This window comes from Coccinella septempunctata, chromosome 8 (genome assembly GCF_907165205.1).
Source record: "Coccinella septempunctata chromosome 8, icCocSept1.1, whole genome shotgun sequence".
NCBI classification, from domain to species: Eukaryota; Metazoa; Arthropoda; class Insecta; order Coleoptera; family Coccinellidae; genus Coccinella; species Coccinella septempunctata.
This window is the reverse complement of record NC_058196.1, coordinates 7014255-7041684: the sequence shown is the minus strand read 5'-3', so window position 1 is coordinate 7041684 and position 27430 is coordinate 7014255. Positions and strand designations below refer to the sequence as shown.

The 27430-nt window shown below is 38.0% G+C and overlaps 1 protein-coding gene across 1 annotated transcript; it reads right to left on the bottom strand.

The window, feature by feature from the left end:
- Positions 1-7946: 7946 nt before the first annotated feature.
- Positions 7947-11788, bottom strand: LOC123318251. The gene is made up of 2 exons (XM_044904866.1): positions 8141-11788; positions 7947-7958 (listed from the first exon to the last, which is right to left on the bottom strand). Exons 1-2 carry the CDS (start codon positions 11786-11788, stop codon positions 7947-7949), a joined length of 3660 nt encoding a protein of 1219 aa, XP_044760801.1.
- Between the last annotated feature and the right edge of the window lie 15642 nt (positions 11789-27430).

Sequence of the window (27430 nt, the reverse complement as noted above, 5' to 3'; positions counted from 1 at the left end):
AAAATTTATGTCATCTCTAGACCTCACTCATTCGTACTGGCAAATACCACTATCGGAGGAGTCACAAAAGTTCACCGGGTTTAAATTCAATGGAAGAACTTACTTTTTTTGTGTTCTGCCTTTTGGCCTATCAACAAGTGTTAGCGTTTTCGTGAGATGCTTAAGATCCATATTTGGTGATAAGTTCCACGAGTTTCTTAGGGAATATGTTGACGATCTTCTTATAACTTCACAGAGTTTTGAGCAACACTGCAGTCACTTAGACGCGGTTTTTTCACGGTTGAAGGAATGTGGGTTTACTTTAAAGTTGAAAAAGTGTTCATTTTTCCGAGAGAATATGCCATTTTTGGGTTATATTTTAGATCCCACGGGTTATCACCCAGATCCTAATCGAACACAGGCAATTGTAGACTATCAAACTCCAAAGAATCAGAAGGAACTCCAAGCTTTCTTGGGCCTTATAAATTTTGACCGCTCATTTTCTCCTAATTTAGCCGAATTGATAAGCCTCTTAACTTAAAAACAAAATGGAAATGGACCGATCTAGAAGATGAGTACTTCAAAAAGGTGAAAGAGACTATTATTGAACATACCTTACTCTATCATCCGAGGGAAGATCTTCCATTTGCTCTCGCAACTGATAGCTCTGATGTAGGTATTGGGGCCGAATTATTTCAAATTGTCGATGGCAAGCACCAAACAGTTGCATGGGCCAGTCGTCAATTGTTGGATAGGGAGCGAAGATATAGCATTAACGAAAGGGAAGCCTTAAGTGTGATATGGGCGTTAAATAAATTCCGAATTTATTTGTTAGGGAAGCATTTTACCATATATACGGACAATAGCTCGATAACATATCTTAAAACCTGTAGATTTTTGTCATCGCGTATAGCTAGATATGCATTGGCCATTCAGGAATATGATTTCGATATCAAACATATACCGGGTAAAAAGAATATCGTTGCTGATGCATTGTCCAGATACTCAGCAATACGTCCTCCAACACCTATTGATAAAATGTTCAGGGTTGTGACCCTTCTTAGGTTACCGCAGAAGTTTATAAGTTCGTTGATAGATTTACCTGAACTTCAAAAATCCGATCCTAAACTGGGAGATATTCGCGATAGAGTTGAACATGATGTTGAAATACAGAAAAGGTTTATTATGCGTGAGAATATTTTGTACATACGTAATGAAAATGATGGTTTCTATAGATTATGTGTTCCTCAGTCAATGATACCAAAATTTGTGCAGGTTTTCCACGAAACCATCGGCCATTTCGGAAGTTACAAGACCTGGAAGGTGTTGAAAAGTGAGGTCTGGTGGAATAATATGGCGCGTGATATCAAAAGAGTCATCAAACGTTGTGATATTTGTCAGAAAGCCAAATGTTCGAAAATGCCGAAAGCGGAATTGAATGCTATTATTCCATCTACCAAGAATACTCTAGTGGCTTTAGATATATACGGACCGCTTCCAAGAAGTCGTGGTGGAAGCGAATATATTTGCGTTATGCTAGATGTGTTTTCAAAATACGTTACTTTATACCCTTTAAAAAGGGCCCGTTCTGTAGCTATACTCAATCGCATTATACATGATTATGGCCCAACCATGGGTCATGTCGAAACAATTCTAACTGATCATGGCTCACAATTCACCTCTAGGAAATGGAAAGAAACGCTAGAACATTTGGGCATCAAACATATTTTTTCTTCCATTCGTCATCCTCAAGCTAACCCATCAGAGAGAGTTATGCGAGAAGTCGGTCGGTTGGTTCGAACCTACTGTCATGAACAACAATCGAAGTGGGTTTTTGAAGTTAAATTGTTTATGCAACTTTTCAACTCTTTGGTTCATGAACGTACCGGATTCAGCCCACAAGAATTACAATTTGGTACCGAATCTTTGAAACTTTTGCCTGATAAATATAGACTAACTCAATCGGGTGCCGATATCACTGTGGATGCAAAATTAATACTAGCAAAAGAGAGTCTCGAGAACAAGGCGGCACGTAGAATCATACGACATGAAATGACTATCAATCCTCATAAGGGATTCGAAATAGGAGATCTGGTATTGCTTCGCGCGAACCCGACGTCATCTCTCCTGAAGGGTGAAACGAAAAAATTTCTTTTACTTTTCGAGGGCCCTTATGTGGTTAAAAAAAAAATTGGAACATGTTCCTACCTTTTAGTACATGCTCGGGGTCAGAAAGAAAGAGGAATCTTTCATATCAGTCATCTGAAAGAATACTACCCTCCAATTAAGTGATTTTTTTTTAATGATTGGTGTAGGGATTTTATCCATTCGGTCAGCTTTGTTGCGTTCTTTAGTATAAGGTCTCATAGTCTCGACCTATACTTAGCGGGAGCAAGTTGAAGCAGAACGTATAGAATAAATGATTTTGTTGAGCAGTTTAGCTTGTTTCGGGATTGTGTCACGGAGGCGACGAAGAATTCGCGCATTCTGAGTTTTCGATTGACTGGCGCTGGAGGTAACTCACTACAGCCATTTTAGAGTGTGCAAATTTTTCGTTACCGAGATAATTTGTTGTTCTAGGTGTAGGTAAGAGAAATTGTATTTATTTTCCTTTTATATAATTATGATTTTCGATCCGCAAACTCTGTTTTTAAAAAGAATTTTATTCTTTCAATTATAAATCACAATTTTGAAAAACTAAATGACTTTATAATTGGACAGAGCGGAAAGGAGTTACAAACAGAATGAATTCTAAAATGGAACTAACTAGAATGTGTCTCTTTTCACATGGAAACCTTGGATTCTGAAAGAATCCGAGTCATCACTTTCTTCTCGCACTAACACTTTCCGCGAAGATGAAGCTGGCGTCAGCGTTCCAGTACGAGGAGCATCTCGTAATACTTTCCCCCTTAAGAGATAACGTCTCTGTTATCTGCTGGGTGGCCTTGGGTGATGTCTTCCATTTCTACGTGTATGATTTTCCTTGGACTGTAGATTAACTCGGAGATCCTTGTTTTGTTCTTTATAACGAAGATGATTCCAAGAATTGTGAAACAGCACAATATCACACTTGTAGACTGGTGAATGACCTGAGTTATTGGATGTAGGTACATGGGCTGGTCTGAAAGTTTTTCTGCTTCTTGAAGGATTGAAGTTGGTTCTTTCAGATGCCTCAGGTGAAATTCAATTTTGTGGGTGGAGTTCAATGAAATTTTCGAAATGTTTTTGGCAGTTATTTCGAAAATCGGAACTGTGTCATCGTAGATGGATTCTTCAATTCTTCAATTCGGCAGGTGGAACTTAGAAGGTTGATTCCCTGGATTGATTTCCTGAATAGAATTCCATGGCAGTCTTCTAGTACTGTTTTGTTCTTTTTGAAGAGGGTCAGGAGCTGGTGATTCTTCAGCGGATGGATGATGTTGAAGTCGTTGTTCACTAGTGTTGTTTGGCATCGACCTGGGGTTGACAGAATGCATGCTTCCTTGGTAGGCTGTTGAAGGCAAAGCACCATCGAACTTCCCAATGTTGATTTGCATATTTCATTGGTCCAATATTCCTCGTTGTTGATTTTGAAGGAATACGTCCTTGGCGGGATCACAGCAATATCTTGGGTATTGGGTACAGGGTAGATTCGGGAATATGAAGCAATTACTCGTTTGAGAATTGGGATTTTGAGAAGGAATGTGATAGTTTCCTCCGTTCCAATGACAGACATTTTTGCATATTCGATTATTTTGAAAAGATGAACATAATCAATTGGTGATAGTTGCTGTGTCTTATAAATTTTTTCAAGATATGTCCCGATGGAATAAAGTTCTTCAACTTTAATGACTTCTTGTAACGGATCAATCCAAACTTCTTTATTCAAGTTGTTTTAAAGTGGACTGTATATTACTTGATGAGTTATTTGGGCTCCTCCGCCACATAAGATTGTGAATGAACAATAAAATGATATTAACAATGCGAATAAGACTTGAATTATCTGAGAGGAATTTCAACTAGGAACAACAAAAGAAATAAAGGAAAGTTCGAAAAAAAGGAAGAAGGACTCACCGTGGTTTCCTTGCCTTTTCTTCACACCAATTTCTAGCCTTGTGATATCTCCAACTCCACTGTCACCTTCACCTTTAACTAGCGATGAGTCTTTTTTCTCTCAGCTATGCACCAACTTATTAACTAATTTAATCAAAACGTTTATGCGGAAAAGCGAATTTTTCAACCCTTTTAAATTGCGGTAAGACCGGGAACGTGCGACATCGATGCGGAAAACCAAGTGATTGGAAAATCTGGAGGGGATGGAAACGTGAAAGGAATTAAGATGGGATTTCAATATGTGAAAATTCCTCTCAAATTATCATCTGACATCAATCTACCGGGTCAGTCCGACAATGCATCAACCGCATGAATAAAGAAATCCGCATTTCGACTCAATATCGAACATACCCCCCACCCAAAATAGTTATTTTGTAAAGAAAAGAAAAAAAAAATTAGTTCAATTCTTAGAGTTCATCCTTGGCAAGGATCAAAATAATGAAAAAAAGAAAAAAAAAATGATGGCAAGAACCAAGATCCCGACATCCGAGAACTTTATAGAAAAGGGTTAAATTCAAAATCACCCAATACTGAAGACAAAAAACTAAATTCAATGGGGGATTATGACTCAACCCTTTTCCTGAAATTATAAACTAATTAGACAAAAAAAAATATTTCTAGATATTTGCCGGGAGTAAAATAACCTTATTAGTCGGTCTGGTGACCGTACCTTTACTAGAACGAATTTTTAGCACTCGTGGAATGTTATCTCTGCCCAAAATTAGCTCCTGAATGATCCCTATTGGCCATTCAGCTGGTGGGTGACCAGGCTCAAACCAAAGCACGACATCGCCCACTTTCAACGGGGGAGATGGGGTTGTCCATTTTTTGCGCTTAAGATTTTCCGCGACGCACTCTGGACCCCATCGTTTCCAAAATCCCTGAACGATCCGCTGCGTTAGCTGCCACCTATCCAAGAGATTCATCGGCACCTCTGTTAAATCTACTTCTGGACGAGACAGAAGTTCGTTACCAATTAAAAAATGCCCCGGAGTGAGCGTTTGAATATCGTTAGGTGAACTAGAAAGCACTCCGAGAGGGCGTGAATTTAAAATTGCTTCAACGCGAGTACAAACTGTTTGAAACTCTTCCAGCGTGAGAATCTGGGAACCAATTAATCGCTTCAGGTGATGCTTCACCGATTTTATTCCGGCCTCCCATATGCCACCGAAGTTCGGAGCGTAAGGTGGATTGAAGACCCATCGTATTGCTCTAGGCGCTAAATGATTTTTTATTTCCTCATTTCCCGACTGAAGAAACTGCGTCAGCTCTGAAATCTCTCGTGCTGCGCCACGGAAGTTTCGTCCCTGGTCAGAATAGATACATGAAGGGATACCCCTACGAGCGATAAATCGGTCAAATGCAGCTAAAAAGGCGGCCGTGGACAAACTTACCACCACCTCAACGTGAACTGCGCGCGTGGCGAAGCAAACAAACAAAACTATGTATGTTTTTTCCGTTTTAGCATTTCTTCTGGTGGTATATTTCGTAAGAAAAGGACCACCCACATCCACCCCACATTGCGTGAAACATCTTGAAGGTGTAACACGCGATGAGGGAAGATCAGCCATTGGGGGTTGTAACGGAGCCGCTTGAAACATATAAATGCTAAAGTCGGCGAAAAGGCAGTTCGAAGATAAGATAGCTTCATCACGAGACAGAAAGAAATTCTACAAATTCGTGAGGTCCATCATCAAGACGAAGGTTTCGACGCCCAGGATTCGTAGAGCTGATGGAACACTTTGTGAGCTGCATCAAGAATCCGCGGAAGTTTTTGCAGATAGTTTCGAGGCTTCCTTTTCCCAAGAACCAGACGGACCAATGCCGGGGCTAGGGATCCCCAGGTGTGTTCCTACCTTTGATTTCGTGGAGATTTCTCAGGATATGGTGTTGAGACATCTCTCTGTCCTCAAGGATTCTTCACCAGGGCGCGATGGATTATCTCCTGCTATTTTACGAAGATGTGCGAGTTCACTTGCGTTACCTCTATCTCTTATTTATCAGGAGTCGCTCCGCTCGCATTGTCTGCCGTCTTCCTGGGTCTCAGCCTCAGTAACACCAATTTATAAGAAGGGCGATAGAGAATCTGCAGCAAATTATCGACCTATAAGCTTAACATCGGTTCCATGTAAGGTATTAGAGCGGATTATACAAGAACAACTACTTAAGTTTGCCCTGGAGAACGGGTTAATACCTCCAGCACAACATGGTTTTGTCCCTGGCAGGTCCATTCTAACTAACTTGCTTTCCTGCGTGAATGATTGGACCAGAATGGTCGACGCTGGTGAGCCAGTCGATATTATTTACTTGGATTTTTCCAAGGCTTTCGATCGGGTTCCACTTCGCCGCTTACTATTCAAGTTGAGACACCTGGGTATCGCGGGAAATGTTCTGCTTTGGATCGAAGCCTTCCTGACAGGACGGGAGTTCAGTGTTAGGGTGGGGAACGATTTTTCCACCTCAAGACCTGTGTGTAGTGGAGTACCTCAGGGCTCAGTTTTGGGTCCTTTGCTCTTTCTGCTCTATGTTTCTGATTTGTCGTTCATGCTGAAGTCTGGTGTGGTAGCTTATGCTGACGACATGAAAATTTATAATTGTTCGTTGAAAGATCCCATGGTTCTACAGGCTGATCTGAATATCCTGAGTGAATGGTGCAAGGACTGGATGCTGCCCCTCAATCTGGAGAAGTGTAGGGTGATGCATCTCGGCAATAATAACCCGAAATCACAATATTCCATCAACGGACACGTGCTCGAAACCACAAGAAGTCATTGTGATCTTGGTCTCACAGTAACGGCGGACCTTAGTTGGTCCCAGCATACCCTCAATGTCACAAGACGAGCTGGAAGGGCTCTGTACCTTATTGAGAGAACATTTCGTGGTTGCAGCCCTGCAACTGCCTCCCTATTATACAAGTCGTACGTCAGACCCATTCTTGAATTCGCGGGTCCTGCTTGGTTTCCAACCTTCCAGCGAGACATGGAGTTATTGGAGAGACTTCAACGGAGAGCAACACGCTTACCCTACGGACTTGATAGGAATAGACCATCTTATTCCGAAAGATTGAGTATCATGGGAATCACTGAATTTCAGAAGCGTAGGAGCAGAGGTGATTTGATCGTTACATTCAGAGCCCTGAACGGATTTTTCGGTGTTGACCTGTCCAATCTTTTTGTCCTGAATCCACATAGTCACCTGAGAGGTCACCATCTGAAACTATACAGAGAGCAGTTCAAGACAAGAGCCCGTCAACAATTTTTGTCCAACGGAGTTTTTGAGGAGTGGAACAGACTGCCCATCGAGATCATTGCCTCCCATACCGTGAGCTCTTTCAAGCATAATTATGATAACTATGGCTGAGTGTTGTTTGTTACTTACTGTTAATTTTTTTGTATTTAATGAGTTATATAGGATTACCTCAACTCATATCATGTAATTAATAATAATAATAATAATAACATGGCAAGCAGTGAAAAATCCTATTACGAATGAGACTTCTCGCCGAAGGAATGTAATATTCTCGCTGTAAGAGAGACTGAACCAACTTTGGACCACCATGACCGGAAAAAAGGTGATAGTGATCCCATAATAGCCTAGCCAAATGAGAGTCCCGAGGAACAAAGTAAGGATGCCTCGTGTGATAGGGAAGACTTGCTCTATCTAACCTGCCCCCCACCAGCAAAAAACCCGAGGAATCCAAAAACGGGGAGAGTGCACGTAATTTCGGTGAACATAATTTTCCCGCCTTTAAAGAAATAATTTCGGCGCCCAAGTAATAATCCTGAGTGATGTAAATGAAAAACTTCAAACTATTTTGATACTCTGATGCCGAAATACTTCCCGTCATTTCAGAAGAGGAATGTGACTTGGAAACTCTAGTTTTCAACCTATGCAAGAACCGATATATATAAGAAAACACTCTCTGTGCACGTAATAACGAAGAAAAACGTTCCAAAAAGGTCAACATATAATTCTTCTCGACTGTGGTCACATACGAAACTGGAGGTATAACCTTCGTTTCCGGGAGATCATGATCTACAATAGTGGTCCCTTTAGGCCATGAACTAACCGGAGTTACCAGGAAAGGTGGCCCGGTCCACCAAGTCTGGTTATTTAAAAACTGAGATGGTTTTAGTCCACGACTAGCAGAGTCAGCGGCATTGAGTTCTCCAGGAATGTGTTTCCAAACCGCATTAGGGCATGCTTCGGAAATTTGTACAACTCTATTCGACACGAATGTCTTTAACTTATAAGGAGGAGTTTTAATCCACGCGAGGGTGGTCGTTGAATCCGAAAAACAAATTATTTCCAAATTTGGAAGAGTCAGAGGGAGCGGGTGTAGCAAGCGAATAAGTTTAGTAAGTAAGACAGCAGATCCCAACTCGAGACGATTTATCGTCCAACCCTTGAGTGGGGCAACCTTAGTTTTCGAGCGTAGTAAGTTGCAAACAATGCCGTGTTCAGTCTCCACACGCAGGTATACAACTGCCGCCATGCCTAATATACTAGCATTGCAAAAACCGATGATTTGTACCTTAGACGGGGTACTCGGAACTACGCACCGAGGAATAGAAACATTTTCTAACATCTTGAACTCCTTCTCAAGAGGGGTCCATAGCTCAAGTACATCAGAAGGTAACAGTTCATCCCAGTCCGCCTTAATCAGCCAAAGTCTTTGAAGAATCACCTTCATAGCGAAGGTTACCGGAGATAAATACCCATTGTAATCATACACCCGAGCAACACGTGATAAAATGCCGCGTTTAGTAAGAGTTGTCGGGTTATCATCCACCTTGAAGCGAAATTCATCTTGTATAGGATCCCATATTAAACCCAATACTTTAATTGAAGAAGTACCGATAACAGACAGATCTTTCGATTCCATCGCGCAATCATTGCATACTGAAGGACATGAACTTGCCCATTTTCCCAGTTCAAAACCGCCCAACCGGAGTAGAGCCACCAAATCCTGACACAATTCGTTAGCCTCGGTTGTACTGAAAGCACCGAAGAGAATATCATCCATAAATCGACTGGATTCCAGTATCTGTGCCGCTAGCGGAAATTTCGCACCTTCATCTAATATGAGTTGTTTGACAGTTCGTTGAGCTAAAAACGGACTACTCGATATGCCAAATGTCACCGTGCGTAATTCCCATTCCATGATCGGATCGTCGAAAGAAAACCGCCAGAAAATGTGTTGGTACTCGCAATCTTCCGGGTGGAGCCAGATGGCTCGATACATTTGTTTAATATCGCACGTTACAGCGATAGGAAAAAGCCGAAATTGAGTAACTATTTGACCAATGTCGCTCTGTAATTTTGGACCGGTACACAAGGTTTCATTCAAACTGACCCCTAATGAAGTTTTTTCCGCTGGAGAAAATACCACCCTTAATTTAGATTTTTCGGTCGATGACTTCAGAACCCCGTGATGTGTCATTACATAGTCGGATTTTCGAGGAGCTGGAACCATATGTCCCTGTTCTACATAGTCACTCAAATTTTCCTTATATAACTTATAATATTCCGGATCGCGTTTGAACTTACATTCCAGTTTATGAAACCGCGCCAGTGATCGCTGCCGATTTGAGCCTAAAACAGGACGAGAACGATTTTTGAAGGGGAGTCTGGTGATGTACCGCCCCTTTAAATCTCGTGAGACCGTAGAGCAGAAGTATTCTTCGCAAAAATTATCCTCCGGTGACTGACCCACCCCCGGAATCGAAACATCTTCAGATTCCCAAAACATTTTTAAGGTGTTATTTAGTGACTCTTCCTCCGAAATTGTAAATAGTGAACTGGCAATTTGAGAAACCGTCGATGGTACACTCCCCATTACTACCCATCCCAATCGCGTAGAGATAGCAGATGGATTCCCTATTATATGTTGCGGTTCGTCCGTCAATACATCCAAGTATGATTGAACCCCTAGTAGAATATCAACCGACGCAGGGCGATAAAATTCAGGATCGGCGAGTCGTAGATCTGAGAAGTTTTCTTTTATTGTAGGGGGGAGATTTCCTGTCGGCAGGTTCGAAGTTATTTTATCCACAATAGCCGCTTCGAAACAAACTAGTTGTTCTTCATTGAACACTGACGTCAATGAGCAAGAAATCAAACCGCGAACTGAAGAGAGCTGATTATTACCCACCCCAGAAATCTGAAGTTTACACTTCCTTTTCGGAACACCGAGCCGTAATGCAAATTTCGATGTGACCAAATTCATCTGACTACCAGAATCCAACACCAACCTACAAGTTTGCCATAACCCGTTTATATCTCGAACTCTAGCGCGCGCCGTTCCCAGAAGACAAGTGGTATTCACCGCCGAACATGAACAAGTGTTTACAATTTTTGAACCCTTTGACGTGGAAGGCATATCAATTTTTTGAACCGCAGGAGTAGAGTCAACCGATGTTTTACCTCGCGAACTATTATCGGAAACTGTAGCTCCCTCGATATTCGACCGCTGAAAACATATCAAAGTATTGTGCTTCCTACTTCCGCATTTGCGACAGCAATTCTTAGAATTACAGTTAGCGATCGAATGACGACCAAGGCATGAATAACATCTTCTATGTAATTGTATGAACCTTTTACGTTTTTCAACCGAAGAATGCAAAAACTCCGGACATTGGGCGAACTTATGTGGACCCTCACAACATGGACACACTGAATCCTTTTGATCATTTGAGGTGAAAATAGATTCTTCCCGTGTGGTAACGAAAACCTTTTTATTATTAATAGCCACTGAAGAGTGACCTTGAATTTTGGGCTTGAGTGTATCTGAACTCAAGTCATTAACAGCGCACCGATCTCTGAGAAACTTAATAAGTTCAGTGAATTTAGGAAAATCTGTATTCAAAAATTTTGTTTCAAAATCTCGACGGGTATGCGGATCGAGAAGTCTCAAGCTCCAGAACAATAGTGTGAATTGTCCCAAATCCGGGATTTCTAGTTTATTCAAACAGTTAACATTGGCCTGCAAAGTGTCACAAAACACTTTCAATGAATTTGGATTGACCGATTTTATAGGTTGCAATGGAAATATTTGATTGAAGTAATGCGATGCTACAACTCTAACATTTGAGAATTCATTTTTAAGGAGATCATAAACAGTCTCGTAGTTATTCGGATCAAAAACCACTGTTTGTGCAAGAGCCAGGGCTCTTCCGTCTAAATAAGAAAGCAAAAAGGCAAATTTTTCTATGTCAGACAAATCCTGGTTGGTATGAATTACTTTATCATAAAGTGCAATAAATCCTGGAAAACTTTCGAGTTCACCGTTGAACCGTGGTAACTGAATTTGCGGCATATAGTTTGGTAAGGATTTAGTCGATTTGGAAGTCTTTTCTTTCCCTTCAACGCCTTGGAAAGTCGATTTGTGAGCTGCTCTAACCTCTACTATTTTATAAAATAAATCATCGAATGCTTTTGATAAACTACTGGTATCCTTTCTTAAATTCCGGTGACGTGCACCGATCGCATCTAATTGCGAAAGATAATTCTCATATTCCTCCGCGATTTGTTCAATCTTCTCAGAGCGAATCATAAAAGAATTAAGAGTGGAAGGAAGTTTCCCAATTGAATCGTACATTTGCTGTACCCTCGTCCAGATTCTATCTAAACGTCCTTTCACCTGTGAAAAAGCACGAACATCCTCGGCGCTGGGTGCCGGAACCCTGGCCTCTGCCTCATCATCCGTATTTCCCATTTTTAAGAATGAAACTATTTCAAGGAATCTAACCTATTTGTTAAGCAACAATTCCGGCCCCGGTTAAAAATGAAATAAAACCGATATAATGCGTCGATCGCTACGTCGCACCTGCGCGCACCCCGAGCGATAAGAAACTCCGACAGGCTTATCTTAAGCCGCCATGTTACCCCTGAAAAAATTTAATTTTAATTTTTCAAGACCCCTGAATTCTAAAATCCGGCTACCGAATGGACCAATTATGTAACGGATCAATCCAAACTTCTTTATTCAAGTTGTTTTAAAGTGGACTGTATATTACTTGATGAGTTATTTGGGCTCCTCCGCCACATAAGATTGTGAATGAACAATAAAATGATATTAACAATGCGAATAAGACTTGAATTATCTGAGAGGAATTTCAACTAGGAACAACAAAAGAAATAAAGGAAAGTTCGAAAAAAAGGAAGAAGGACTCACCGTGGTTTCCTTGCCTTTTCTTCACACCAATTTCTAGCCTTGTGATATCTCCAACTCCACTGTCACCTTCACCTTTAACTAGCGATGAGTCTTTTTTCTCTCAGCTATGCACCAACTTATTAACTAATTTAATCAAAACGTTTATGCGGAAAAGCGAATTTTTCAACCCTTTTAAATTGCGGTAAGACCGGGAACGTGCGACATCGATGCGGAAAACCAAGTGATTGGAAAATCTGGAGGGGATGGAAACGTGAAAGGAATTAAGATGGGATTTCAATATGTGAAAATTCCTCTCAAATTATCATCTGACATCAATCTACCGGGTCAGTCCGACAATGCATCAACCGCATGAATAAAGAAATCCGCATTTCGACTCAATATCGAACACTTCTAAATTTGGAATTTCTCTCATTGCAAAACTTATAGTCCTTTCTAGCATTAATAAAGTGTTCATGAGTGCTTGGGACTGAAGCATTTGGTATTCTACAATGATTCGAAATCCTTCGGTAGATTCAATATTCTGGAATAATGCTTTAAGGATTGAATAATATTTTCGTTTAGCAGAGCCAAATCTTCTGAATATCTTTTTGACAAATGATTAGCAAAAATTTATTTATCCTTTCGATTTCGGAAGATTTGCTGTTGTGAAGGCTTTCTAAATTTTCGTTAATAGTTTTCAGATCATCATCGTCTAGGTTACCTGTAATGAATTTAATACCTTTTCCGATGAAATTAGCCAAACCTCTTCTAACTTTTCTATTGACAAATTTTCGTAAGATTTGTTCGATTTGATCCAAATCCAAACTCAATTGGTGAAAAAGTCGACGGGGTAATTCATCGAATGTTTGGTCTTTTTGAAGGTCATTAAAATTATCGTTCAACTGATCGAAATTGTCTTGCAAATTGGTAATATTTATGAAGAAAAGAAAATTATGGTAATGATCAAGAATTTTGGCATGACTCAAAGGTTCTTCAAAGTATCCATTACTTTTTATTTCGTGGACCTGAAGGGCCTGGTTTGTTTGGGTCTGAATCAGGAGGATCAGCAGTATCCTGAAAAGAACAAACGTTTTTTCTTAGTTTTTTGATGAATTGATCAAACAGTTTTCGAAGAATTGATATCACACTTTGCCGAATTGACCACTGAAATCTCAATTCCAATCTGAACTATCGAACTAAAATTCAACATGTGTATCCCATTTCGAAAACTATGTGCAGTTTCAGAATTTGGTTCAAATTGATCCAACAGTTTTCAAGGAATTGATATCACACTTTGCCGAATTGACAACTGAAATCTCAATTCCTATCTGAACTATCGAACTGAAATTCAACATGTGCATCTCAATTCGAAAACTGTGTAAAATTTCAAGATTTTGTTCGAATTGATCAAACAGTTTTCGAAGAATTGATATCACACTTTGCCGAATTGACCACTGAAATCTCAATTCCAATCTGAACTATCGAACTAAAATTCAACATGTGCATCCCATTTCGAAAACTATGTGCAGTTTCAAAATTTGGTTCAAATTGATCAAACAGTTTTCGAAGAATTGATATCACACTTTGCCGAATCGACCACTGAAATCTCCATTCCTATCAGAACTATCGAACTGAAATTCAACATGTGCATCTCAATTCGAAAACTATGTGCAGTTTCAAGATTTGGTTCGAATTGAGCCAATAGTTCCTTAGGAATTGAAATAATATTTTGTCGAATCGACCACTGAAATCTCCATTCCTATCAGAACTATCGATCTGAAATTCAACATGTGCGTCTCATTTCGAAAACTATGTGCAGTTTCAAGATTTGGGTCGAATTGGTCCAACAGTTTTTGAGAAATTGATATCACACTTTGCCGAATAGACCACTGAAATCTCAATTCCTATCAGAACTATCGAAATGAAATTCAACATGTGCATCACATTTCGAAAACTATGTGCAGTTTCAAAATTTGGTTCAAATTGATCCAACAGTTTTCAAGGAATTGATATCACACTTTGCCGAATTGACAACTGAAATCTAAATTCCTATCTGAACTATCGAACTGAAATTCAACATGTGCATCTCAATTCGAAAACTGTGTAAAATTTCAAGATTTGGTTCGAATTGATCAAACAGTTTTCGAAGAATTGATATCACACTTTGCCGAATTGACCACTGAAATCTCAATTCCAATCTGAACTATCGAACTAAAATTCAACATGTGCATCCCATTTCGAAAACTATGGCAGTTTCAAAATTTGGTTCAAATTGATCAAACAGTTTTCGAAGAATTGATATCACACTTTGCCGAATCGACCACTGAAATCTCCATTCCTATCAGAACTATCGAACTGAAATTCAACATGTGCATCTCAATCCAAAAACTATGTGCAGTTTCAAGATTTGGTTCGAATTGATCCAATAGTTCCTTAGGAATTGAAATGATATTTTGTCGAATCGACTTCTGAAAACTCCATTCCTATTAGAACTATCGATCTGAAATTCAACATGTGCATCTCATTTCGAAAACTATGTGCAGTTTCAAGATTTGGTTCGAATTGAACCAACAGTTTTCGAGGAATTGATATCACACTTTGCCGAATAGACCACTGGAATCTCAATTCCTATCTGCACTATCGAACTGAAATTCAACATGTGCATCTCAATTCGAAAACTATGTGCAGTTTCAAGATTTGGTTCGAATTGATCCAACAGTTTTCGAGGAATTGATATCACACTTTGTCGAATTGACCACTGAAATCTCAATTCCTATCTGAACTATCGAACTGAAATTCAACATGTGCATCTCAATTCGAAAACTATGTGCAGTTTCAAGATTTATTTCGAATCAATCCAATAGTTCCTTAGGAATTGAAATGATATTTTGCCGAATCGACTACTGAAATCTTCATTCCTATCAGAATTATCGATCTGAAATTCAACATGTGCATCTCAATTCGAAAACTATGTGCAGTTTCAAGATTTGGGTCAAATTGGTTCAACAGAATTTGAGGAATGGATATCACATTTTGCCGAATAGACCACTGCAATCTCAATTCCTATCAGAACTATCGAACTGAAATTCAACAGTTTCTGAGGAATTGAACTTTGCCGAATAGACCACTGAAATCTCAATTCCTATCTGCACTATCGAACTGAAATTCAACATGTGCATCTCAATTCGAAAACTATGTGCAGTTTCAAGATTTAGTTCGTATCGATCCAATAGTTCCTTAGGAATTGAAATTATATTTTGCCGAATCGACTACTGAAATCTTCATTCCTATCATAACTATCGATCTGAAATTCACAATGTGCATCTCAATTCGAAAACTATGTGCAGTTTCAAGATTTGGGTCGAATTGGTTCAACAGATTTTGAGGAATGGATATCACATTTTGCAGAATAGACCACTGAAATCTCAATTCCTATCAGAACTATCGAATTGAAATTCAACATATGCATCTCATTTCGAAAACTATGTTCAGTTTCAAGATTTGGTTCGAATTGATCCAACAGTTTTCGAGGAATTGATATCACACTTTGCCGAATTGACAACTGAAATCTCAATTCCTATCTGAACTATCGAACTGAAATTCAACATGTGCATCTCAATTCGAAAACTATGTGCAGTTTCAAGATTTGGTTCGAATCGATCCAATAGTTCCTTAGGAATTGAAATGATATTTTCCGAATCGACTACTGAAATCTTCATTCCTATCAGAACTATAGATCTGAAATTCAACATGTGCATCTCAATTCGAAAACTATGTGCAGTTTCAAGATTTGGGTCGAATTGGTTCTACAGTTTTTGAGAAATTGATATTAACACTTTGCCGAAAAGACCACTGAAATCTCAATTCCTATCAGAAATATCGAACGGAAATTCAACTTATGCATCTCATTTCGATAACTATGTGTAGTTTCAAGATTTGGTTCGAATTGATCCAATAGTTCCTTAGGAATTGAAATGATATTTTGTCGAATCGACTTCTGAAATCTCCATTCCTATTAGAACTATCGATCTGAAATTCAACATGTGCATCTCAATTCAAAAACTATGTGCAGTTTCAAGATTTGGGTCGAATTGGTTCAACAGTTTTTTAGAAATTGATATCACACTTTGCCGAATAGACCACTGAAATCTCAATTCCTATCAGAACTATCGAACTGAAATTCAACATATGCATCTCATTTCGAAAACTATGTGCAGTTTCAAGATTTGGTTCGAATTGATCCAACAGTTTTCGAGGAATTGATATCACACTTTGCCGAATTGACCACTGAAATCTCAATTCCTATCTGAACTATCGAACTGAAATTCAACATGTGCATCTCAATTCGAAAACTATGTGCAGTTTCAAGATTTGGTTCGAATCGATCCAATAGTTCCTTAGGAATTGAAGTGATATTTTGCCGAATCGACTACTGAAATCTTCATTCCTATCAGAACTATCGATCTGAAATTCAACATGTGCATCTCAATTCGAAAACTATGTGCAGTTTCAAGATTTGGGTCGAATTGGTTCTACAGTTTTTGAGGAATTGATATCACACTTTGCCGCATAGACCACTGAAATCTCAATTCCTATCAGAAATATCGAACTGAAATTCAACATATGCATCTAATTTCGAAAACTATGTGCAGTTTCAAGATTTGGTTCGAATTGATCCAACAGTTTTCAAGGAATTGATATCACACTTTGCCGAATTGAAATCTCAATTCCTATCTGAACTATTGAACTGAAATTCAACATGTGCATCTCAATCCGAAAACTATGTGCAGTTTCAAGATTTGGTTCGAATTGATCCAATAGTTCCTTAGGAATTGAAATGATATTTTGTCGAATTGACCACTGAAATCTCAATTCTTATCTGAACTATCGAACTGAAATTCAATATGTGCATCTCAATTCGAAAACTGTGTGAAATTTCAAGATTTGGTTCGAATTGATCCAACAGTTTTCGAGGAATTGATATCACACTTTGCCGAATTGACCACTGAAATCTCAATTCTTATCTGAACTATCGAACTGAAATTCAACATGTGCATCTCAATTCGAAAACTGTGTGAAATTTCAAGATTTGGTTCGAATTGAATCAACAGTTTTCGAGGAATTGATATCCACTTTGCCGAATTGACCACTGAAATCTCAATTCCTATCTGAACTATCGAACTGAAATTCAACATGTGCATCTCAATCCAAAAACTATGTGCAGTTTCAAGATTTGGTTCGAATTGATCCAATAGTTCCTTAGGAATTGAAATGATATTTTGTCGAATCGACTTCTGAAAACTCCATTCCTATTAGAACTATCGATCTGAAATTTAACAAGTGCATCTCATTTCGAAAACTATGTGCAGTTTCAAGATTTGGTTCGAATTGAACCAAGTTTTCGAGGAATTGATATCACACTTTGCCGAATAGACCACTGAAATCTCAATTCCTATCAGAACTATCGAACTGAAATTCAACATATGCATCTCATTTCGAAAACTATGTGCAGTTTCAAGATTTGGTTCGAATTGATCCAACAGTTTTCGAGGAATTGATATCACACTTTGCCGAATTGACCACTGAAATCTCAATTCCTATCTGAACTATCGAACTGAAATTCAACATGTGCATCTCAATTCGAAAACTATGTGCAGTTTCAAGATTTGGTTCGAATCGATCCAATAGTTCCTTAGGAATTGAAGTGATATTTTGCCGAATCGACTACTGAAATCTTCATTCCTATCAGAACTATCGATCTGAAATTCAACATGTGCATCTCAATTCGAAAACTATGTGCAGTTTCAAGATTTGGGTCGAATTGGTTCTACAGTTTTTGAGGAATTGATATCACACTTTGCCGCATAGACCACTGAAATCTCAATTCCTATCAGAAATATCGAACTGAAATTCAACATATGCATCTAATTTCGAAAACTATGTGCAGTTTCAAGATTTGGTTCGAATTGATCCTACAGTTTTCAAGGAATTGATATCACACTTTGCCGAATTGACCACTGAAATCTCAATTCTTATCTGAACTATCGAACTGAAATTCAACATGTGCATCTCAATTCGAAAACTGTGTGAAACTTCAAGATTTGGTTCGAATTGAATCAACAGTTTTCGAGGAATTGATATCCCACTTTGCCGAATTGACCACTGAAATCTCAATTCCTATCTGAACTATCGAACTGAAATTCAACATGTGCATCTCAATCCAAAAACTATGTGCAGTTTCAAGATTTGGTTCGAATTGATCCAATAGTTCCTTAGGAATTGAAATGATATTTTGTCGAATCGACTTCTGAAAACTCCATTCCTATTAGAACTATCGATCTGAAATTCAACATGTGCATCTCATTTCGAAAACTATGTGCAGTTTCAAGATTTGGTTCGAATTGAACCAAGTTTTCGAGGAATTGATATCACACTTTGCCGAATAGACCACTGGAATCTCAATTCCTATCTGCACTTTCGAACTGAAATTCAACATGTGCATGTCAATTCGAAAACTATGTGCAGTTTCAAGATTTGGTTCGAATTGATCCAACAGTTTTCGAGGAATTGATATCACACTTTGTCGAATTGACCACTGAAATCTCAATTCCTATCTGAACTATCGAACTGAAATTCAACATGTGCATCTCAATTCGAAAACTATGTGCAGTTTCAAGATTTGTTTCGAATCAATCCAATAGTTCCTTAGGAATTGAAATGATATTTTGCCGAATCGACTACTGAAATCTTCATTCCTATCAGAACTACCGATCTGAAGTTCAACATGTACATCTCAATTCGAAAACTATGTGCAGTTTCAAGATTTGGGTCGAATTGGTTCAACAGTTTCTGAGGAATTGAACTTTGCCGAATAGACCACTGAAATCTCAATTCCTATCTGCACTATCGAACTGAAATTCAACATGTGCATCTCAATTCGAAAACTATGTGCAGTTTCAAGATTTAGTTCGTATCGATCCAATAGTTCCTTAGGAATTGAAATTATATTTTGCCGAATCGACTACTGAAATCTTCATTCCTATCATATCTATCGATCTGAAATTCAACATGTGCATCTCAATTCGAAAACTATGTGTAGTTTCAAGATTTGGTTCGAATCCATCCAATAGGTCCTTAGGAATTGAAATGATATTTTCCGAATCGACTACTGAAATCTTCATTCCTATCAGAACTATCGATCTGAAATTCAACATGTGCATCTCAATTCGAAAACTATGTGCAGTTTCAAGATTTGGGTCGAATTGGTTCTACAGTTTTTGAGGAATTGATATTACACTTTGCCGAATAGACCACTGAAATCTCAATTCCTATCAGAAATATCGAACTGAAATTCAACTTATGCATCTCAATTCGAAAACTATGTGCAGTTTCAAGATTTGGTTCGAATTGATCCAACAGTTTTCGACTGTTTTCAACTGTTGGACCAATTCGACCCAAATCTTGAAACTGCACATAGATTTCGAAATGAGATGCACATGTTGAATTTCAGATCGATAGTTCTTATAGGAATGGAGATTTCAGTGGTCGATTCGACAAAGTATCATTTCAATTCCTGAGGAACTAGTGGACCAATTCGAACCAAATCTTGAAATTTAACACAGTTTTCGAATTGAGATGCACATGTTGAATTTCAGTTCGATAGTTGAGATAGGAATTGAGATTTCAGTGGTCAATTCGGCAAAGTGTGATATCAATTCCTCGAAAACTGTTGGATCAATTCGAACCAAATCTTGAAATTTCACACAGTTTTCGAATTGAGATGCACATGTTGAATTTCAGTTCGATAGTTCAGATAGGAATTGAGATTTCAGTTGTCAATTCGGCAAAGTGTGATATCAATTCCTTGAAAACTGTTGGATCAATTTGAACCAAATTTTGAAACTGCACATAGTTTTCGAAATGAGATGCACATGTTGAATTTAAGTTCGATAGTTCTGATAGGAATTGAGATTTCAGTGGTCTATTCGGCAAAGTGTGATATCAATTCCTCAAAAACTGTTGTACCAATTCGAACCAAATCTTGAAACTGCACATAGTTTTCGAAATGAGATGCACATGTTGAATTTCAGATCAATAGTTCTGATAGGAATGGAGATCTCAGTGGTCGATTCGACAAAATATCATTTCAATTCCTAAGGAACTATTGGATCAATTCGAACCAAATCTTGAAACTGCACATAGTTTTCTAAATGGGATGCACATGTTGAATTTCAGTTCGATAGTTCAGATAGGAATTGAGATTTCAGTGGTCAATTCGGCAAAGTGTGATACTAATTCCTCGAACAATGTTGGATCAATTCGAACCAAATCTTGAAATTTTACACAGTTTTCGAATTGAGATGCACATGTTGAATTTCAGTTCGATAGTTCAGATAGGAATTGAGATTTCAGTTGTCAATTCGGCAAAGTGTGATATCAATTCCTTGAAAACTGTTGGATCAATTTGAACCAAATTTTGAAACTGCACATAGTTTTCGAAATGTGATGCACATGTTGAATGTCAGTTCGATAGTTCTGATAGGAATTGAGATTTCAGTGGTCTATTCGGCAAAGTGTGATATCAATTTCTCGAAAACTGTTGGACCAATTCGACCCAAATCTTGAAACTGCACATAGTTTTCGAAATGAGACGCACATGTTGAATTTCAGATCGATAGTTCTGATAGGAATGGAGATTTCAGTGGTCGATTCGACAAAATATTATTTCAATTCCTAAGGAACTATTGGATCAATTCGAACCAAATCTTGAAACTGCACATAGTTTTCGAATTGAGATGCACATGTTGAATTTCAGTTCGATAGTTCAGATAGGAATTGAGATTTCAGTGGTCAATTCGGCAAAGTGTGATATCAATTCCTCGAAAACTGTTGAATCAATTCGAACCAAATTTTGAAACTGCACATAGTTTTCGAAATGGGATGCACATGTTGAATTTCAGTTCGATAGTTCAGATAGGAATTGAGATTTCAGTGGTCAATTCGGCAAAGTGTGTTACTAATTCCTCGAACAATGTTGGATCAATTCGAACCAAATCTTGAAATTTTACACAGTTTTCGAATTGAGATGCACATGTTGAATTTCAGTTCGATAGTTCAGATAGGAATTGAGATTTCAGTTGTCAATTCGGCAAAGTGTGATATCAATTCCTTGAAAACTGTTGGATCAATTCGAACCAAATCTTGAAACTGCACATAGTTTTCGAAATGGGATGCACATGTTGAATTTCAGTTCGATAGTTCAGATAGGAATTGAGATTTCAGTGGTCAATTCGGCAAAGTGTGATACTAATTCCTCGAACAATGTTGGATCAATTCGAACCAAATCTTGAAATTTTACACAGTTTTCGAATTGAGATGCACATGTTGAATTTCAGTTCGATAGTTCAGATAGAAATTGAGATTTCAGTTGTCAATTCGGCAAAGTGTGATATCAATTCCTTGAAAACTGTTGGATCAATTTGAACCAAATTTTGAAACTGCACATAGTTTTCGAAATGTGATGCACATGTTGAATTTCAGTTCGATAGTTCTGATAGGAATGGAGATTTCAGTGGTCGATTCGACAAAATATCATTTCAATTCCTAAGGAACTATTGGATCAATTCGAACCAAATCTTGAAACTGCATATAGTTTTCGAATTGAGATGCACATGTTGGGTTTTAGTTCAATAGTTCATATAGGAATTGAGATTTCAGTGGTCAATTCGGCAAAGTGTGATATCAATTCTTCGAAAACTGTTTGATCAATTTGAACCAAATTTTGAAACTGCACATAGTTTTCGAAATGGGATGCACATGTTGAATTTCAGTTCGATAGTTCAGATAGGAATTGAGATTTCAGTGGTCAATTCGGCAAAGTGTGAATCTAATTCCTCGAACAATGTTGGATCAATTCGAACCAAATCTTGAAATTTTACACAGTTTTCGAATTGAGATGCAAATGTTGAATTTCAGTTCGATAGTTCAGATAGGAATTGAGATTTCAGTTGTCAATTCGGCAAAGTGTGATATCAATTCCTTGAAAACTGTTGGATCAATTTGAACCAAATTCTGAAACTGCACATAGTTTTCGAAATGGGACGCACATGTTGAATTTCAGTTCGATAGTTCAGATAGGAATTGAGATTTCAGTTGTCAATTCGGCAAAGTGTGATATCAATTCCTTTAAAACTGTTGGATCAATTTGAACCAAATTCTGAAACTGCACATAGTTTTCGAAATGGGACGCACATGTTGAATTTCAGTTCGATAGTTCAGATAGGAATTGAGATTTCAGGTGTCAATTCGGCAAAGTGTGATACTAGTTCCTCGAACAATGTTGGATCAATTCGAACCAAATCTTGAAATTTTACACAGTTTTCGAATTGAGATGCACATGTTGAATTTCAGTTCGATAGTTCAGATAGGAATTGAGATTTCAGTTGTCAATTCGGCAAAGTGTGATATCAATTCCTTGAAAACTGTTGGATCAATTTGAACCAAATTTTGAAACTGCACATAGTTTTCGAAATGTGATGCACATGTTGAATTTCAGTTCGATAGTTCAGATAGGAATTGAGATGTCAGTGGTCAATTCGGCAAAGTGTGATATCAATTCCTCGAAAACTGTTGAATCAGTTCGAACCAAATTTTGAAACTGCACATAGTTTTCGAAATGGGATGCACATGTTGAATTTCAGTTCGATAGTTCAGATAGGAATTGAGATTTCAGTGGTCAATTCGGCAAAGTGTGATACTAATTCCTCGAACAATGTTGGATCAATTCGAACCAAATCTTGAAATTTTACACAGTTTTCGAATTGAGATGCACATGTTGAATTTCAGTTCGATAGTTCAGATAGAAATTGAGATTTCAGTTGTCAATTCGGCAAAGTGTGATATCAATTCCTTGAAAACTGTTGGATCAATTTGAACCAAATTTTGAAACTGCACATAGTTTTCGAAATGTGATGCACATGTTGAATTTCAGTTCGATAGTTCTGATAGGAATGGAGATTTCAGTGGTCGATTCGACAAAATATCATTTCAATTCCTAAGGAACTATTGGATCAATTCGAACCAAATCTTGAAACTGCACATAGTTTTCGAATTGAGATGCACATGTTGGGTTTTAGTTCAATAGTTCATATAGGAATTGAGATTTCAGTGGTCAATTCGGCAAAGTGTGATATCAATTCTTCGAAAACTGATTGATCAATTTGAACCAAATTTTGAAACTGCACATAGTTTTCGAAATGGGATGCACATGTTGAATTTCAGTTCGATAGTTCAGATAGGAATTGAGATTTCAGTGGTCAATTCGGCAAAGTGTGAATCTAATTCCTCGAACAATGTTGGATCAATTCGAACCAAATCTTGAAATTTTACACAGTTTTCGAATTGAGATGCAAATGTTGAATTTCAGTTCGATAGTTCAGATAGGAATTGAGATTTCTGTTGTCAATTCGGCAAAGTGTGATATCAATTCCTTGAAAACTGTTGGATCAATTTGAACCAAATTTTGAAACTGCACATAGTTTTCGAAATGTGATGCACATGTTGAATTTCAGTTCGATAGTTCTGATAGGAATTGAGATTTCAGTGGTCTATTCGGCAAAGTGTGATATTAATTTCTCAAAAACTGTTGGACCAATACGACCCAAATCTTGAAACTGCACATAGATTTCGAAATGAGACGCACATGTTGAATTTCAGATCGATAGTTCTGATAGGAATGGAGATTTCAGTGGTCGATTCGACAAAATATTATTTCAATTCCTAAGGAACTATTGGATCAATTCGAACCAAATCTTGAAACTGCACATAGTTTTCGAATTGAGATGCACATGTTGAATTTCAGTTCGATAGTTCAGATAGGAATTGAGATTTCAGTGGTCAATTCGGCAAAGTGTGATATCAATTCCTCGAAAACTGTTGAACAATTCGAACCAAATTTTGAAACTGCACATAGTTTTCGAAATGGGATGCACATGTTGAATTTCAGTTCGATAGTTCAGATAGGAATTGAGATTTCAGTGGTCAATTCGGCAAAGTGTGATACTAATTCCTCGAACAATGTTGGATCAATTCGAACCAAATCTTGAACTTTTACACAGTTTTCGAATTGAGATGCACATGTTGAATTTCAGTTCGATAGTTCAGATAGGAATTGAGATTTCAGTTGTTAATTCGGCAAAGTGTGATATCAATTCCTTGAAAACTGTTGGATCAATTTGAACCAAATTTTGAAACTGCACATATACTTCATTCACTTTTATTTTAGCAGTCGGTCGGCCATGGAAATTTGACACATTTCACTCTGTATAGTACGAAAATGTGGGGTTATGAAGCTTGTCAAAACATTTTTGGGTTTTAAATCAACGCTATGTTGCCCGTTCTACGTAAAAGTTTCTGCTATTACGTATTTTATCACAATGTCGAATTTCTTCGGAAAATATTATATGTGACGAACAAAATTGAAGTTTATGCAAACTGATTGAAGGCATACCAAATCCAGTTATTCACATGGAATATACAAGAGATCAATATAATATCATAATATGCACTAGCTTGAGGAGAGTTGATGTTCGTTATCTTCTTTGGCTTACATCATTTGTAGATTTCAAAAATATTAACTCGAAGATGAAATGCATATGATGCAGTAGTTGGGAATGGGTATCTCCCGAAGGAATTAACAGATAACAAGAATGTTAAATGATTCTTATCGAAATGTTTCAATCCTTTTTTTTCATTCAGGTCATCCTAAGTTGGTCGTATGAAATAATAATGAATATAAACACATTTGCGATAAGCTGCACTCGTGATAACCTACAAGGTATAACATTTTCCTCCGGTTAAAAATAGACGTCAAGGTACCTTCCACCGAAAAGGAAACTCAAAGGCAGTATCGGCAGGCGACCAAGCTGATAACAGCCACAAATCTTCGGATATCCTCACAGAATTCAATCTCTCATCCGTTCCTTCCACTCCACCTTTCACTGTCTTGCTTCAAGACATCGTCAAAAACGGACGGAGTCTACTTACCTTCACAAGGCCGGGCGATGTACGTTTCCACGAGATACATCTATTTGTTTGTTAGCAGCTAATTGTCGTATCCTCATATTGTGTGCGTTTACCTCTAAAACTCATATGACCCGTCGTGCCCGTTCGGAGTTATGGTCTTCGAGAAAGCTTTCTCGGATTTTCAGCCTGCCGGTGGTATGTGGCCATGTATGTAGTTAATGTTGTCGATTGGCACACGTTCGAAATTGGCGAAATGCCTTCCGACACCCTCGGTTAGACTGTCGGTACCGGTTTAGGGGTGAGTGTCCTCACTGGTATCTTGTCCGGGGTCTGTTTCATCATCGGATACAGGAGCAGGATTGGCAGAAAGAGGTAAATAAAATTGTGTAGAATACGGAATCTTTAACTTGAACGGGAGTGGCAGTTGGCAGATAATTGTCACGTGCTTTTGTTGTATTATTTCCATAGAGATACCTGCCTTCTATATAATAGTTTTTTTTCGAATTTCACCCACTAAATAAGCCAAAATTGCGCAGAATTGGATCAAATTTTTCGAAATTTTGAAAGGTCAAGTTTCGACATGCGTATCTCCCAGAAAAATCATCGCAGATCCAGATACTGTACATATCCTAAAAAAGCAACTCTTCTAGTAACAAATCTCGAAATTTCATCGACCTCAATGTAACCGTTCGATCTTGACAAAAATTTAACTGACCCCATCTTTTTGGTAATTTTTCGAAGGTCAACTTTCGAGATTCTTAACTCCTATAAGAATCATCGTAGATCCACAAGTGATACATTTTTCGAAAGAGCAGCTCTCCTAGTGAAAAATCTCGAAATTTCATCGACATCGGTGCAACCGTTTGATCTTGACGAATTTTCATGTGATACCATCTTTTTTGAAAATTTTCGAAATCTACTTTTGACACGCATATCTCCCAGAAAAATCCCCACAGATCCGAATATTATACATATCCTAAAAAAGCAACTCTTCTAGTGACAAATCTCGAAATTTCATCGACCTAGATGTAACCGTTCGGTCTTGACGAATTTTTAAGTGACCCCATCTTTTTGGGAATTTTTCGAAGGTCAGCTTTCGAGATGCTTAACTCCCATAAAAATCATCATAGATCTACAAGTGATAAATACTTCAAAAGAGCAGCTCTCCTAGTAATAAATCTCGAAATTTCATCGACGTAGGTTCAAACGTTTGGTCTTGACGAATTTTTAAGTGACCCCATCTTTTTTGGAAATTTTCGAAATCAACTTTTGACACGCGTATCTCCTACAAAAATCATCGCAGATCCGAATATTATACATATCCTAAAAAAGCAACTCTTCTAGTGACAAATCTCGAAATTTCATCGACCTCGATGTAACCGTTCGATCTTGACGAATTTTTAACTGACCCCATCTTTTTGGGAATTTTTCGAAGATCAGCTTTCGAGATGCGTAACTTCCACAAAAATCATCGTTGATCTACAAGTAATACATACTTCAAAAGAGCAGCTCTCCTAGTAATAAATCTCGAAATTTCATCGACATCGGTGGAACCGTTTGATCTTGACGAATTTTTAAGTGACGCTATCTTTCGAATGAATCGCTATTATCGTGGTAGGGAATGGGTATCTCTTGAAGAAATGAACGGAGAATTACAAGAATGTTGAATTCCTCATCAAAAATCATCTTGCGTGAATGGTAGTCAAAATAATTAAAATAAGTTTGAAGCAACAGGATCTTCACCTTCAAACAAAACAACTGGCTCGTATTCATGTCTGTTTATTTTCATTACATTGATATAATAATAATAATTATACAGGGTGCGGCGTAATTAATGGATAATATGGATCCTGCGGGTAGAGTACTCTATGGCGGTTCAAATAAATATATTTTACGTTTGGTAAAAGTGCCTTGGTTTTCGAGATATTGGGGATTTTCTATGAATCACCCCAAATAATAATAATAACTGGATATTGACATTTTTCATCATAGCGGATCAAAAGAAACTCCTTGATTTAATTGCATTTCTTAATTGCTCGAGGAGTCTTTTGAAATTTTTCAGTACACAGGGTGTTTCACAAGTAAACGGACAAACGAAAACCGTTAATAGAGGGCATTGAGCTGAGTTCAAAAACACCTTATATGTGTGTCTTAGGCATTCCGTTTCCGATATAGAGAGGA